This window comes from Balaenoptera ricei, chromosome 6 (genome assembly GCF_028023285.1).
Source record: "Balaenoptera ricei isolate mBalRic1 chromosome 6, mBalRic1.hap2, whole genome shotgun sequence".
Taxonomy (NCBI): Eukaryota; Metazoa; Chordata; class Mammalia; order Artiodactyla; family Balaenopteridae; genus Balaenoptera; species Balaenoptera ricei.
This window is the reverse complement of record NC_082644.1, coordinates 38,147,809-38,164,380: the sequence shown is the minus strand read 5'-3', so window position 1 is coordinate 38,164,380 and position 16,572 is coordinate 38,147,809. Positions and strand designations below refer to the sequence as shown.

Here is a 16,572-nt window from a genome sequence, read left to right as displayed (position 1 = left end):
AGTTGGACATTACTCTGGACAACTGATAAACCTAACTGGGAACAACTATTTGTTGATTCATTCATCTGGGCTGGGCCACACTACTTATTATTTGTAAAGTATTAATTTAAACCATGGAATAAAAAAGATTATCTTTTAGTTTTTTACCCTCAAGAGTAAATTTTACATATTTTGATTCTTTTTAGTCTCAGCCTAGGGCAAATATAATCTTTATAAATTGTGACATTATCACCAAGCTAAAAGCTTTACTTACAAAATAATTATTCTGCATAGTAAGACAACTAACAAGACTCTAATTAACTTGCTAATAATTCATGGGCATTTGCTTTAGTTTTTTGTTTGGATATTACCCATGTAAGTAAATCAAAAAACATGACTTCCTATTTTCAAAGTTTGAGAAATAAGATATATTCAAATTATAGACAAAAGAAAAATTTAAGAGCAAAATGTGGAAAGAATTTGGCCTTACCACTGTTCTTTAAACATTCTTGGACAAGTAAGAGAACATCTGGCTGAGACATCTAGGAAATAAAATCAGTGAATATATCAAATAATCCATAAGTACTTTTGCTTCACTGAGATAATACACAGTCATCTGAAGTTACCCAAATTCCTTTCCAAATTAGAAAGCACCTTGCTATCAGAGTAAAGGAATTAATCATTGTGCTGTGTGCACACATCAGACACAGAGAGATGAGCAAAAAGAGGATGAGTGTGGGCAAAAAGAGACCTACTATGCAGTTAACTCCTGATTCACTAATTCCTGAGGTAATTAGCCTCTCAGCAAATCTCAAAGTTGTGGCTAGAGGTTGTCAAACTGTTAACAATATTACTTCTTACTCTGTGAGACTACTTCAACATATTGCTTACCGGGGTCTCCACTTTAGTCTTGCCTTTCTCTATTAATCCTTGCTCCACACAGGAGCCAAAACCACTTAAAATCATACATTAGATCTAGTTGTGACCCTCCTTAAAACTCTCAATCTGGCTTCTTAATGCCCTTAGGTCAAAATGAAATTCTGGCTTCCTGTATGTTGGGCCCTAGACTACCCCTCTATCCTAATCTTAAGCTATTCTTCCTCTAGGTCCCTTCACCACAGCCCTTACAATTTTCCCTTTAGCACCTTGAATAGGCCAAACTCATTGTTTGCAAATGATGTGCCCTTAGGCTGAAACACTCTTTTACCCTTTCACTGTCCCCACCCATTCTCATCTTTTAGAGTTCAGTTTAAATGTAATCCCTTCAAAGGGGCCTTCAGGGCAGCTATATCTACACTCTTTTATTTTCTCTCACAGAACCTTGTTTCCCTGCATAGCTCTCATTATAATTAATTATACAAACATAATTACTTATCTCCTTCCCTACGTATGAATTCCTGGAGGGAGGAATGATATCTGTTTTGTCCTCTAGAACCTAGTATGGTGCTTGACATATACTCAAACTCACTGAATATTTGCTAAATGAATGAATGACATGAAATCAAAATAACTGCTACGCTGGTAAATTATTAAGCAGAATTTAAGGTTAAAAGAACAGTAAAATCCATTGGTCAGCTGACCAGGTAGCTATAGCAGTCAGGGATGGCAAGGAATGAGAGGTTGTGAAACAGAACATCTGGGGGAGGAAACTAGGAATCATTTTTATTTTTAAGTAGCAACCCAAGTAAATGGGCATAAACCATTTGCAAACTGGCCTGCAGGAACCACCAGTAAGTAAATGGATAATCTACCAAAGTGCCTTCCAGTTTTAAACTTCTGACTCATCAACATCTTTTTGAACCATGTTTAAACCAGAAATCTAGGCTAGGTGTAGTTCTTTAAAAGCATAAGTATTGGGCTTCCCTGGTGGCGCAGTGGTTGAGAATCTGCCTGCTAATGCAGGGGACACGGGTTCGAGCCCTGGTCTGGGAAGATCCCACATGCCACGGAGCAACTAGGCCCGTGAGCCACAACTACTGAGCCTGCGCGTCTGGAGCCTGTGCTCCGCAACAAGAGAGGCCACGATAGTGAGAGGCCCGTGCACTGCGATGAAGAGTGGCCCCCGCTTGCCACAACTAGAGAAAGCCCTAGCACAGAAACGAAGACCCAACATAGTAATCAATCAATCAATAAATAAATCTTTAAAAAAAAAAAAGCCTGTGCCTTTAAAAAAAAACCATATTAAGATGGTTTAAAAAAAAAAGCATAATTATTTTTACAAGGTGGGTGTATATAAGAGGAGACTCAAGAACAAATTAAGCTTGCAGGTCATAAATGTTTATATAGATACACAATTTGAAATCTGAAATCCTTTCCTGCCATTGGAAAGTTGATTTGTCAAGATAATTTAATCCTTTCAAGTTAACAGACCTAAATAACCCCATCAGATTCACATGGTTAGAAGACCAGTGTCTGAAGAAAGTATGAAAGATCTGTAGAATAAAAAGAAATGCTCTAAAATTGAAGGCATGCAGGAAAACATAAAAACAGCAATTTTAGGGAAAAAAATTATACTTTTAAAAACAATGCAGTTTTAGAAAAAAAAATCACACTTAAACTGTCCTCAAATATCTAAAATATATCCATATATAGCTCACATTTGGGAAAAAAAAGAATTTCTGTACCACTGTGAAAATTCTAACATTTCACTTTGTACTTACAATGGCTGGAAATTGAATGTCAATGTTTATATCTGAATTTTTGAAACCCAATCTGCTACAGGATGACCCATATAATCTCAGAGAACAATCTAAAACAAAAAAAATTGAATAAATAAAAGTCATAAATAAAGTAAAATTTCTCAAAAGTTATTACAAGACACTGCTATTTCAGAAATGGAACCATCAATTAGAACTACACACAAAAGAAAAACACTGTTCAAGTCTGGCATAAGCAAAGGACAGGAATGGGTGACTCTGCTCTTGTCTTCATTTTATTTTATTTAAAAGGGAAGACTGGGCTTCCCTGGTGGCGCAGTGGTTGGGAGTCCGCCTGCCAATGCAGGGGACACGGGTTCGAGCCCTGGTCTGGGAGGATCCCACATGCCGCGGAGCAACTGGGCCCGTGAGCTACGGCTGCTGAGCCTGTGCGTCTGGAGCCTGTGCTCCGCAACAAGAGAGGCCGCGATAGTGAGAGGCCCGCGCACCGCGATGAAGAGTGGCCCCCGCCTGCCACAACTAGAGAAAGCCCTGGCACAGAAACGAAGACCCAACACAGCCATAAATAAATAAATAAATAAAAATTAAAAAAAAAAAAAAAGGGAACACCGCATTGACTGCAGTTTAGTTTAATAGCCACTCTTTTCATATCAGTTGTAAAACACGTTAAAACTTACTTTACTATTTCGTGTTTTGTGCAGAAAATACTATTTGAAATGATTTTTAAAATGTGGAAGTTGAAAAGGGATGCCTAACTTTGTTCTACGTTTGTAAACCTGATAGTATATACTGAAGAGGTAACGCAAACACTTCACCTTTTTGAAAGCGTACATAGGTATAATTTACTATAAAGATCATGTTTCAGTAAAACAATAATCACAAAAATCAGCATAAAGTTACTTTTCAATATGAATACGCACTGTATTATGAACAAAAAGTTTAATTTAACATAATATAATGCCTTTAGGAAAAGTTTAGAAAATAATTATAATATCACCGATATAACTTAAAATGTTAGGCAGCAAGTGATTCACAGTTCAGAGGAAGACGTGTGTATGTGTACCACCTATATTTATTTTACGGCATTTTTCCCAATGTTTTACTATTGTTGTGCCAAAAAATTACCCCTTCTCATCAGGGGACTTTGTATTTTTTTCTTTCAAGTTTGTTAAGTCAAACAACTCCTTTGGGTTTTAACAGGTTTTCCATGACAAAGCACATTCAATTTTACAATGAAAATCTATAGCAAAAATCAAAATTACAAATGACTTCTCAGGAACTTGTCTACAGCATAAAGGATGAGACACCTATATAGGGGGGGGATGAACAGAATCTTGCCCTTTATTTTTTTTAACAGATATATATTAATATGAATCATATACTATATGAATGATCTTTCAGTAGAACAAACAGTTTTATGGGTGGTACGGCAATAAATTCAAATAGTGATTTCAACCCTGGCTGTGGATCAGAATCACTTGTGGAGCTTTTGAAAAAAATAGTTTTCCATGGCTCCACAGACATAACTTGGAAAAATCAATTCTGCACTGTACAAAATCTCTTACAAATTAGTTTTGAAAGCTCATTTTAGATGGTGCAATTCTTTTAAGTGCGGTTAAACAGAAACTTCTATGGACACAGATAACCTGAAAATGACTCCAGGATACTTTTCTTTATTTTAACTCAAAATATTGTGTCAATGTAAACAGGTAGAAAGGTGTGGTGATCATTTTGTAATGATAAAAAATACTGTATCACTATGTTGTACACCTGAAACTAATATATTGTAAGTCAATTATACTTCAATTAAAAAAAAAGAAACTGAACTTAGAGATGGAAAGTAAATAAATAAATAGAAAGGTAAACAGATATACAAGAGTCCCATGGTGCTCTAATAATACGGGGCATGTAAATGGACAGACACAATGAAACTCACAATGAAGACAGGTTAATGACAACATATGTAAAAGTCTTTGTTACCTTAGGGTAAGCCAGGAGAAACAAAAACATACAATAAAATTGAGAGCTTCAGGACATGGCAAATCAATTTCTATTAGGCAAAAATTACTACTGGTAGGAAAAATGAATGGGGTACTTTTAGGTAGCTAAAAAGAAAAACAAATCTAGAAAATACCTGGTAACTTGTGTTGGAACACATTTTCCATGATACGTTTAACTTCTAGTCTCTGTTCCAAGTTCTCACTGTGTAAGCCAAACTCCTGTACCACTCTGTCAATGGCAATACCAATCGCATTTATCTGGGAGGGTGTAGGCGGGGGTAACGTGGTGAGCAACTCTTCCTCCTGCTTCTCCTTTTAAGATCAATGTTGAGATTAAAAATGACTTACACAGTTTTTACCTTCTACCATTCACAGAGACAACACCCTGTACAGTATTCTGGAATATTTTTCTTAGCCCTCCTTGTCACTTTAGCTGTTTTAGTCTTCATCTTATCAAACATGCACACACTTCTTTATGCACATACAGTAATAGAGGGAAGACAGGAATAAGGAAAAAGTGTAAAGAAAGAACATTAGAAACAGCAATGGCAAATTATTTACTTTATTATTACTGGCCTAAGAACATATATCTAGGTCCTACCATTGGCTTCATTCATCCTGATACTGTCCTAAGGAAATTCACAAGACTGCTCAGCGAACATATCTGACCAGTATAAAGTATTTTGGTCAAAATAAATTCAGCAATATAAGTAGCAAAATTACTAATACCATAATCTTAAGGAAAGTCATAAAGATGACAAGTAATAACTGACAAGTAAACATATTTGTTTGGGTTAAACTTACCTTAATGTTTTTCTTGTGCCTCTTCTCTTTGATATGCTTATGAGCAAATGCAATGGATTCAATTAAAACATCACAGAGTTTGCAGGTGTACTTTGCTGTAGGGTAGTTTCTCGGTCGCTACAATTTGAAGAGATGTATAGAGACATACACATAAGCACATATTTATAGAGACATAGAGAGAGAAAGATGTACAGAGACAAAATACAGGTAAACAAAAACTGGCCAGAAGATGATTTCTCATTCACTTTAAAAACTGTTAATATAGTACTATCCCTCTTTATCACTATGCTAATAATCATTTTTTAAAAGTAATTCCTAAAAAAAAAAAAAAAAAAGGAATTCCATTAAATCAAACAGTATCACTTTTGACTTGTAGTGCTTAAATGCCAAAGTAGGATATATAGTTCATCAAAGCACATGTTCCCAATGACTACTAACAGATTAAACCAAAACAAGGATTTTAACTAACAGATGAAGGCTGTTACCCTTTGCAGCCTGTCGACGCAGTCTCTTCTCAGTCGCTCCTCAGCCTGCTGCAAGCCCAGCAGCTCCTTAGTTGAAAGCACAGACTCATCAATCACAGGGCCTTCCAAGTCTCCGTCCTGTTCATTTTCCTCATTTCTAGTCCTCCTTGGCTTCCTAGGTCTGGACCTCTGCTTCTTGTTTTCTTAAGTCAGGGGGAGAATATTATTGGCAATACTGAATAACACCACTCTGAGTAAAAAGCAGAACTTGCATATTTATTAATGAAATCATGTGATATCTGAATGACATCTGAACACAGAGCAAAAGGAAAGGTATACCTCTCCCGTGGATAAAATGCTTCAATGCTCTTAAGCTCCTCACATCTGGATACACCAATCCACAGAAACCATCTTTTTGGAAAACTTAAAAGAATTCTACTTCAACCATAAAATTTGATTTTATCATCTCTTCCTGGTACACTGCTGAGCATACTCAAGCAAGAGTAAAAATTATCCTTTGAAGGAAAGTACACCTGTAATTCTAATGTAATTAATATATCATAATATATGATGTACATGTATCTAACGCTCCCTCGTATACCTGTAAGTATACCTGGTATTCTAACGAAAACTATCCACATCTGTTTTCATTTTTTATCGGTGAACAGTCTCAATGGAGCAAAGATGGACAGTCTATCTCCAAAGAACTCAGAAATCAACTCCACTCTTATCTGGAGTGAAAATCCATCACTAAATTGTAAATTTAGCATTCACATAATTGGGCCCTCCCCCACATTAATATCAAGAAGTCCAAGCCAAAACTGTATTTACCGAGGATAACTATTACCCATTTTATCTTTACTTTCATTTTAGCTTCTTTGAACAGCCTGCACACTGAGCACATTTCAAAGGAAAAAAACAATTAGCAGTTGAAATAAAAGTTTTCTACAAGTACAGACTAATTCATTTGTTTATAAACCCTGCTGTTAGTTCTATAGTCCTTATAACTAATAAATGAATCTATTCCTTTTTTAAACTTATAGCTTTTCAACTTCAGTAAAACTGAAGATGCTTGTGGGACTGATCTACAAAAAATTGTTTTTAATAGCTTTGGTAATTTCTATCAAGTTCTGAAAATGAAGCTACTAGTACCACATAAGAGTAAAATGAAATTCACTTCCTCAATTAAAATTGTGATAAATGGATTGAGGAGTTTTTAAATGGCTTACCAAAAATTACTCTCTGAAAATATAAACCTACTGAAATGCTCTGCATGAGGCAACTGCCATGTCAAGTTTTCAGTGCAACTCATTACTTGTATAGCAAGTATGATTGAAAAGAAATTATGTCAGGAAAGGGACGTATAGGACCTCTAATTTTAAAAATAGCTATCGCCAACAGCTCTAAAGGAAAAGCAGCAAGCCCTGTACTCAAACTACCCTAAGATGAATATAATGAAATTCTGCAAATACAGCAGCAATTTAAAAAAATTAAACAAGTATTAGGACAAATACAGTTGTTTTTTTTTAAAGCAATCAAAATGGGACAAATAGAATACTAAAAGGTAAGTAGTCAAAAACGGTCTATTGCTTTTTAACACTCCCCCTATGCCCAATTAAATTATTACAATCTTTTAAGGACAGTACTCCTGGTCCGAATAAACCTTTGAGATAAACAATTCTTTTAACTCAGAGGTGTGTCTATTCTCATTTAATTTGCTTATCATTACAAACTCTAAATAACTGCATCTGACTTCAGTTTTCAGGGCAAAGTTTCTTAGGCAAACACTCATTAAAGGTTTACACTAACATGTGCAACACCATCAGAGAAGTCCATTGTTAGTTCACAAAACAAAAACTGATATGAAACCAAATTCCTTTTTTCATCTCCTCTCTCTTGATCACAAAGGCTTCTCACTATATTTGCTATCATTTTTCTAGAAAGAGTGACTTTAATTTCCCTCCAAAGAGCACAGTTAACTCATTTTGTACACAGAAGTGGATGGCTGCACAAATTCTGTCTGATGCTGACAATAACTGCAGCTACCAATACTGAGTATTTTATCATGTGACAGAGGCAATGTAAGCACTTTCTGTGCACTGCCTCAGGTTAATCCCATGATCCTGTCATGGATGCTAATATTATCCCCATTATACAGATAGGGAACATGCTGGTCCAAGAAAATAAGTAACTGGTCCAGGGACACATGACTAAATCAAATAAAGGGATTTAAAACAGAGATTAGAGCATGGATGGAATTCTGAAAGTCATCTTTCTATCTAACAGTATAAGAAAAATCTCTTCTTGCAGCAAACCCATTCACACCTAAAATAGACCAGAACTCCCCACCCCTTACTTTGTTAAAAAAAAAAAAAAAAAGGCAGGAACTGACAAGGCAATACAAATTTCTGAACTGAGTTTCATAGGCCTGCATGGTAAAAACAGTTAAAATCTCATTGGAGGGAATCTAGAAAGGCAAAGCTGGGTATTGCTAAAAAAATTCCCATAATTACTTAGAGGAAGACTACCTGGCTCATCCCAGGCTTTCTGTAGTAATATGAATTCTCTATATACAGTATTCCAAGTTTCTCATATTTTATTTGCATATGGTCCATTACTCCATTCACAAAGGACACGTGCATTTGAGTGGATATTTTCCAGCTAAGATCATTAATGGCATTGTCTCAAATATATTAAATTGGCAATCTAGGATATATGAGGAGTGAAGTAGGGGCAGTAAAGTAGAACTGAAAAATAGAAAGTTAGTATTAAAAAACAAAGCAACTCTAAGATAATTTTCATTACATCTTCTTGCATCATTTAATAAGACCCTTCCTTATTAAGATATAAGTTTGATTTAAGGAAAATTTCAGTCCCTTTAGTGAGATCCTTTTTAGGATCCTCTGAGCATAGTGTAAAGTTTATACTTTAAACTGAATTTCTCGCTACAGTAAGCAATGTTATGCCAAAGCTTAATATTTTCTTTATGAAGATTTTTCAAGGGATAGAAACTGAACAGTCCTTCATTTGGAAACTGAAAGCACACACATGTAATTTCATACAGAGCAAACACAGGAGTTTTGGATTGACTTCAACAAAAAGATAGTAAAAATGCAGGTCCTATTCAAAATCACTTAAGCTTTGCTTTTAAGACTAGGCAGGAATATAGAATGAGAGGTTTTTGGTCTGTAAAGTCTCTTTTAATATCTATCTGGTTGCAAACTTTTGACCTATAAATCTTTCTTTTGGTAATGCTGCTTAAGATCAACTTTTTCTTTTCTGAAAGACCAACAATTGGTAACTAAATTAGAATGTCCATGTCTCACCTGGACACAGTAATAAAGAACTACTTAAATATACACAAACTTTTAGAATCGAAAGGCCAGAAATTATGAATACGTGTTCAGTTCCCTCTGTCAGATTCCAGGCCGAGTTCATGGCCAGAGCAGCACAGTACATGATTTCAGTTCCACTTCCTCATCTACCACTCTGCATAAACAAGTCTGGATAAATTTAACCTCTCCAGAGACACAGCTACCTGCTTTGTATTGAATAAAATTGTGATTCTACCTTTGATACACCATGACAGAGCACTGCAATTCCTTCAAGTTCTTTTTAGCTTAAAGATTTACGAGGCTGGTTGATTCTTCTGTTCTTCTGCTACATGGACAAAATCTATTCACCTTTTAGAAAAAGGTATAAATAATAACTCTGGGGCAATTATTATCAAGCACATAGGGTGCTTAGAAGGCTTTTGGTTTTACTGAAACTAAAAGGACAAGCTTTTATCTTATCTGAATTTCTGACTTTCTAAACAATGTTTTTCAACCTGTTTACCATGTTCACTTTTGAGAAAAAAAAATCTTGCACTATCCTTCTCTAGAGATTGATGCTCCACACAAAAGACACATTGTCGCTCTGTAGCAGGAGATATATGCAGTCTATATCGTGTTTTTACACAGAATAAGTTTTTTTTAAGCTTTATATTCTGTCATTTATATCACAGATATATTCATTATTCAAGTATAAAACTATAATACATAATTTAGAAAAACACATACATACCCCTCAGAAATTACGATATATCCCCAGGGGGATATCATCACCCTCTTCTGTAAAAAGTACCAATGGGAAATATAGTTTTACTAAAGTAAAATAAGCCTTGTGGCAAAGTAAACTTTTAAAGGGAAATACATGCAACATATTGAAGTTGCCCAAATAACATGATTACAATCCTTAAAATAATCACATTAAATAAGCAGAAATTATGAAAACTTGGAACTGCATTGCTGAAAATAATAAAACTCATTTGAATGAAAAATAAAAGACATTGCTGACATCAGGGTTGTAACTTGACAAGTTGGAAACATTACCAGGGCTTCCTGCTTCCATTTCTGACATAGTTTCGAGGCTTGTCAGGTCTTTATGAAATAGTCGTCTTACAGTTCTGCACCCTCTTCCATCTTGCCACCTATACCCATCTTCACTTTCTTGAAAAGAGTCTTTTCTTGGTCTGTTTGTAACAGGAATTCTAGGTCCAGGTTTGAATTCTCTCCAACTGTCTGAATTACCAGCAAGTTCATCAGATAGCCATCTTTTACTCTGATCTTTGTGGTTGTCATTTATCCAAGCGGGTTGACTGTAAATAGGGTTCTTAAATGCATATGGATTGCTAGAAACAGCATATGGTCCTTTTCTGGGAGTATTCCCATAGTTCCCTGGTGTTCCTCTTTTTTTTGGAAGGCCTTTTTCCATTTTACTGCTATGGCCTTTAGCATAATCATCCATTATTAAATAATCTTGTTGGGGGTGACCCCTTCTGAAATCCTCATCATCTGTAGTCCCTCGCTCTTTAGCACGCCTCACAAAATAAGGTTTTGCGGCATCTCCCATGGTCTTTGACTTCAATTTTCTTACTCTTCACCTGGAAGAAGACATTTTGGAGACAAACTATAACAAGGTATCATACTAAGTTGACAAAGTACCACACATTTATTGCACAGATGCTCAAAAGCTTGTAAGAAACCCTTCTTTTCCTAATTTCCATCACGTTCCAATAATTAGTGCATTATGCTATAAGTTCGGAGGCTTAATTCTATAATATTCTTCATAGATATTATATAGATATAACAAAAGCTCTTTTCTTCAGAACCCCCCCAAAAAAACCCCCAAAACCAAATACCTCACCCCAAGCCTATACTTTAGAGAACTCCCCAGTCTTTTAAAAACAAGCTGGCAATTACTTTTAAGTGTTACTACAAAGTAACCGAAACTTTGTGAACGCAGTACATCTCTCAACTCCACTTTTCAGACCCTTCTACGTACCCCGGCACCTCGGCTCCGCTTGTGACTATTCAGAACGACAGGCTTCGATCTCTTGGGCTACGGAGGGCTCCCGAGCAAGGCTCCGCTCTGTTCAGTGGGGCTGGCTTTCTGACTAAGGGACAACTCAAGCTAACGCCCCCAGTCCTCATCCTCCCACCCCAAACAAGTTTGGTTTTGTCACGAACAGCAGTTCTCCCTCTTCGATCCCCATGGGACCGCCCCACCCCCGATCTGCCTCGGTTTCCACCCTTTGGGTCGGAGGCGAAGAAACAGGAGGCGTCTCCGCAGTCCTGGCCGAGAAGCCACCGTAGGGCCAGGAAGCAGGAAGTGACCTGTCTCCTCGATAGGGTTCCGGGGTCTCCCCGGACGGACAGGGGGCTGGGGCCGAGTGCCTCCACCCAGATCCCTTCTTCTCCAGTCCCCGCAGGGTCTGACACAAAGTGAAGACTAGGACTCGAGCCCGAGAGCTCAGGTCCCACCGGCTCGGGGGTTCCCTGGACCTCGCAACTGGGGAGAGGAGGCCGGCGGAGGATGGAGCCAACGTATCTCCCGGGCCGGGCCTACCCTCGACTCTGCAGACCGGAGAACCCACCCAAGACCCTCCCCGGACGCGAGTCTGACAGGGACACGGGGGGAAACGGTGCCCGTGAGCACTCACCACCTCCGCCGCGGCCCCCCGCCTCTTCCTGTCCCGGCCGGGCTCCCTCTCCGTGTTTTCCTCCAGCCCCACTTCCGGCGCTCAGCGCTGTCTCATTGTGCGCTATTGGGAGCCGGCCGTGCCCCCGTCCGAGCGCTCCGCCGCGCACGCCGGAAACTCCCGCCACGCGCCGCTCCCGTTTCCGCCGCCGCCGCCGCGCGGGCGCGTTTTCCGGGAGTGGGGCGTCGGGTCTGGGTCGGGCTCCGGGCTCTTCGCTCTTGTTCGCTCGGAGCTGTCCTCGCCTGGGCTCCTCTCTCTCCTGGGCTTTAAAAGCACCGGGGAGGTGTGCCGAGGAAGCCTCTGGTTCTCCGCGAGAGAAGCGAAGCCGGCGGTCGGGGCGTAGCCGCGTGCCCGGGTCCGCTCGGAGGCTCGCTTTGCCCCTGGATGCTCCTGGTTACCTCCAGGGCAAGTTCAGCCTGGGTCTGAGGCCTCGTGGCGCTCGTGCTGTTTTTCTGATAATTCGAGTGATTGAACGTCTCAGTGAGGTCTTAATGGACGACCCTAGCTTTTAAGCCTCCGCTGTTCATCCAGATCACAGTATGGCTCAGAGAAAGAAATGCTGTGCTTTTTTCTTAGATTGTGTACGGATTTGTTTCTCTTAAAAACAAAATCTGGTTTCGCAGAAAATGTGTAAACGCAAAGGATGACCAAGGAGGGCATTCATACTCGAATTTTCAAACGGAGAATGTTTTAATGCAACTAGCAAACAACTGGGTTCCTTTCTTCTCGCTCTCTTTTCCATTGACTTTACCTTCCTTGCTATCTGCCGTGTTCTAAATGCTTGGAAAGCCTCGAGCAACTAATAAAATTAGGGAGCTTTGAGAAAATGCAACAGTTTTGATTTCTCTTCTCTTTAAGGGTATTTAAATTTAAGTCCGTGAGATTCTGTGGGGATAATGGTCTTAAAATGAGCACATTAGTACTGGCTGTTGCCAGGCACTGTTCTGAGGGCTTTACAAATAATTACTCATTTAATCCTCACAACAGTCCCACTAGGAGAATAGTATTATCCCCCTTTTAAAGACGGCGGGCGAAATAGCGTTTATGGTGAAGTAAATGCAACCGCTGGAATCCAGACCCTAATGAGGCAGAGTCTGTTCTTAACCACTGTCTGTACTAAAGGTGATTTAAAACAGGTAGGTACAACTTTTGTACAATGCTTTATCTAGATACTTTGGTTCTGAAAATACATGACAAGCCAGTAATCTGACAGGCAGACAATGGCCTTTTATAGAGTCCAAAGGGAGTGTGATGATACATTATTACATTTATTATATGGAAGAGAAGCATCACCACACCCAGCCGAGTAACTCTGTATGGAACAACCGGTTTAGGAGAAGTCAGTCTTGACTGTCTAGAGTTCTTGAGGAGCAGTAGAGGACACATCTTTTTAAGGGTTTAAAATATTTTTTATTTGCATTTTCTTCAATGTGTTTCCCAAAGCCTAACTTGTATTCAAAATGTGCTTTTAAGATTCATCTTGAGGATAAATGAGGCTCTCTAAAACAAGATGCAATACTAATCAAAAGATATTGACAGGTAAGATACCTCTTTCTGTCAGTATTGTACTGTAATGGGAATTTAAATTGGTCATGGAGTTCATAAAATCCAGTTGAAAAGTTTGGTTTGATTCTTTTTTGGATGTCACTGGAGGGAATACTGATTTTCTCAGAATCTTTGCGGTGATTGCGTCATGGTCCAGACATATTTCCAACAATTTGGAGCAGAAATATGGGGGCTGTCTGCCTTAGAGGTCATTAACAAATTACAGAGGGCTAACAGAATTTCCCATTTCTGCCTGCCGCAAAGTCTCTTAGTTTCAATTATTTCAGGACCTTATATTTATGACCTAAGAAGTTGTGTAAAGTAAAAGAATTTTATTTCCAGTGCTTGTTTTCAAACCTTAGGAAAATCAGTGAGCTAGTATATGCTATGAATTAAAACCTAGACTGTGCTGTTCCAGAGTCAGCCATTTATTTAGGGTCATTCATCCGTTTCATTTTTTTCAACAAATGTTGAATTCCTGATATGTGCCTGATATATGAGAGAAATAGTCACAGTGCCTGTTTTCAAAGTGTTGAAAAATATGGTAAAGGTAAAAAATGTCCTGAAATTGAAAATTTAAGACTTTGCTTAGATGAATGTACTTTTTTTCCTCCTAAATTTGAGCCAGTGTTACTCTGGGGCTCTACTTCCCTCTGGGAACTATGGGAAAAAAAATTTAACTTGCCAGTTAACATATCTCAAGTCTTTGCTAATTTAAATCATATCTTTGATGGTTTGGTCTCTTTTGGATATACGCCCTATTGTTCAGATTTCCTTCTCCACTTCCTTTGCATGCTATCTAGAGATGTGATGATCTGGAGTCATATGATTGGAAAGAAGTGTCCCTAGATACACATCCACAGGCTCTTTGAGGGAGTCCTCTTGCTTCTTTGGTCTTTCTAGGCTCTGTTCTTTGCCTTGTTGCTGGATATCGGATGCTGAGGTCTGAGACTCATGGACTCGTGGTTAGTTCTGTCAGCTTAGTCCATCTCCAGTGGTTCGCTGTTGCCAGCTTGGACCCATCCTACACATGATGGCATCGTGCATCCCTCTTGGGATCTAGCTGCAAATCCCAGGAGATTTTCATTGTGGGTGGTCCACTACTTCCCCCCAGTTGGCAATCTCCTGGCTACTTTGCTGTCTGTCTTCCTTGGCATCAAGAAGAATCCAGAAACATCTGGATTCTTTTCAAGAACACAGGGAATCTCAGGTATGCCTGAAAGTGCCAATTTCAGCTCTCCTTTGCTTGACTGTGTCCTGCTGTTATTTTCACACTCCTGAAATCATCCCATGTTTCTCTTCGGTAGTCTACTACCGAAGAGAACATGGGCTACATATTTCAAACTTTTCCCTCAACTAATCTCACTCTCTGAGTGATGGAAAGTTCTGCTCCCCTCCCTCTTGCCATGGAGACTAGCAGTCCCATCTTTCCTTCCTCTCCCTACTTCCAAGTTTCAGCCGCCCCTTTTCCCACAGAAACTGAATACCCAACTCCCAGCTATTTCTTAGGTCCTGTTGCCTGCTTCTCATCTCCACAATCATCAAATGCTGCACTCTAGACTTTTTTAGGTTCCCCACAGCCCTGCCCCCCATGGCTTTCCTGGGGTCGAACTTCCCAAGAGGCCTTTGAGTATTCACTGGATCAGGAACCTGAGAATATCCCTGGGCTCATGTGCTACCCACTAAAACCTGCAGCCCTCCCATTGCAACTGAAAGCTGAGGGTTACCTGAGGCTTTTAGAAGTCATCTCTAGGCCATCTTCATCTTTACAGACCCAACCCCCAAAAGACACCAGGAAGCTGCTGCATCTCTCCTTGCCAACCAGCCCAGCACAGATGAAGTCCTTTCTCCCAGCACTGGACACAGGGCAGTGATGGAGAGAAATCAGGTCTGGATTATTCAGAAGAAAAAAAATCTGTATCTCCTTCAAAAGGAGATACAGCTAGTGGTGGGTAGGTCTGTGGCAGTGTTGGTGATACAAAGATGGGAGAGGAAGGAAGGAAACTTCTACTGATTGTGTAACCACTGGGCTGAGCACTCAGTACTTGTGTCTGATTGTCTTCTCGCAGTTCTACAATTTGTGAGTTAGAAAACTAAGGTTCAAAGAGTAGTCATAGGCTTATGGTAACATGGCTTTACCGGCCTATTCATTCACAACGTGACCACAGCCTTTTAGACTTCAGTGTTTATATTCTTTTTACTCTACCATGCACCAAACTCCTGGCCCCTGACTGAGCCCTCACACCATCAGGAGCTAGTGTTCCTTTCTGAATTCTCTATTTTTGAGACCACTCTCTGAAACTGCGATTCATTAGTCTCAGGCTATAGATCCAGCTCTGCCTCTACTTTGTTTTGATCTTCAGCAAATTCGCTTCCCTCCTGATCTTCAGTTTCTAACTGTATGCCCAAGACAAGGAACGTGATGCCAAACATCCAGTCACTATTCCTGACGGATCCTGAAAAGCTCAATTCTTCTCATGAGTAATTTATTTTGGGGTGTGCATGTTAATAATTTGTTTATATATTAATAATTTGTTTTATTGATTATTTTAAATCTAAGTTAAAAATTACATTTTATATATTTTGAGGTTTTATTTTTAGATTTATCTTCTATTTATGATATTAAATTCCTCTTTATAGTTGCGGTATAAAATCTTTTAAAATATATAAATTAGTATAGCACAGGGAACTCTACTTAATGCACTGTAGTGTCCTAAATGGAGGGGATATATGTATATGTATGGCTGATTCATTTTGCTGTGCAGTAGAAGCTAACACAACATTGTAAAGCAACTGTACTCCAATAAAAATTAATTTAAAAAAATATAAATTTAAACATATCCATTTAAAGAAAACTAGTAATAATTATCGAGAGATGTCAAAAATCATGAAGACAATATACATATTATTGAACTTTGGGAAGCACTGGACCCAAGGGAGAGAAGAGAAAATGCCCAGAATTAAACACTGAGGCTGTCCAACATTTAGACATTAAGAAAAATAAGAGAAGCTGATAAAGAAGACCAAAAAAGGAGGAGCTTCAGTGATAAGAGGGAATTTTTTTTTTTAACATCTTTATTGGAGTATAATTGCTTTACAAT

General features: G+C 38.7%; 1 protein-coding gene across 5 annotated transcripts in view; it reads right to left on the bottom strand.

The window, feature by feature from the left end:
- The window catches only part of TUT7 (terminal uridylyl transferase 7), a 60,433-nt gene extending 48,430 nt beyond the window's left edge, over positions 1-12,003 (bottom strand). For 3 of the 5 annotated variants that reach the window (XM_059924495.1, XM_059924494.1, XM_059924493.1), the window contains exons 1-7: positions 11,230-11,878; positions 10,278-10,828; positions 5,926-6,107; positions 5,441-5,557; positions 4,771-4,948; positions 2,640-2,728; positions 470-521 (exon numbers count right to left, since the gene is read on the bottom strand). In XM_059924495.1, coding sequence (XP_059780478.1) covers positions 470-521; positions 2,640-2,728; positions 4,771-4,948; positions 5,441-5,557; positions 5,926-6,107; positions 10,278-10,797 — 1,138 coding nt within the window. In that variant the 5' untranslated portion in view covers positions 10,798-10,828; positions 11,230-11,878. The other 2 variants (XM_059924492.1, XM_059924491.1) reach the window with 2 other exon arrangements.
- Positions 12,004-16,572: the final 4,569 nt, after the last annotated feature.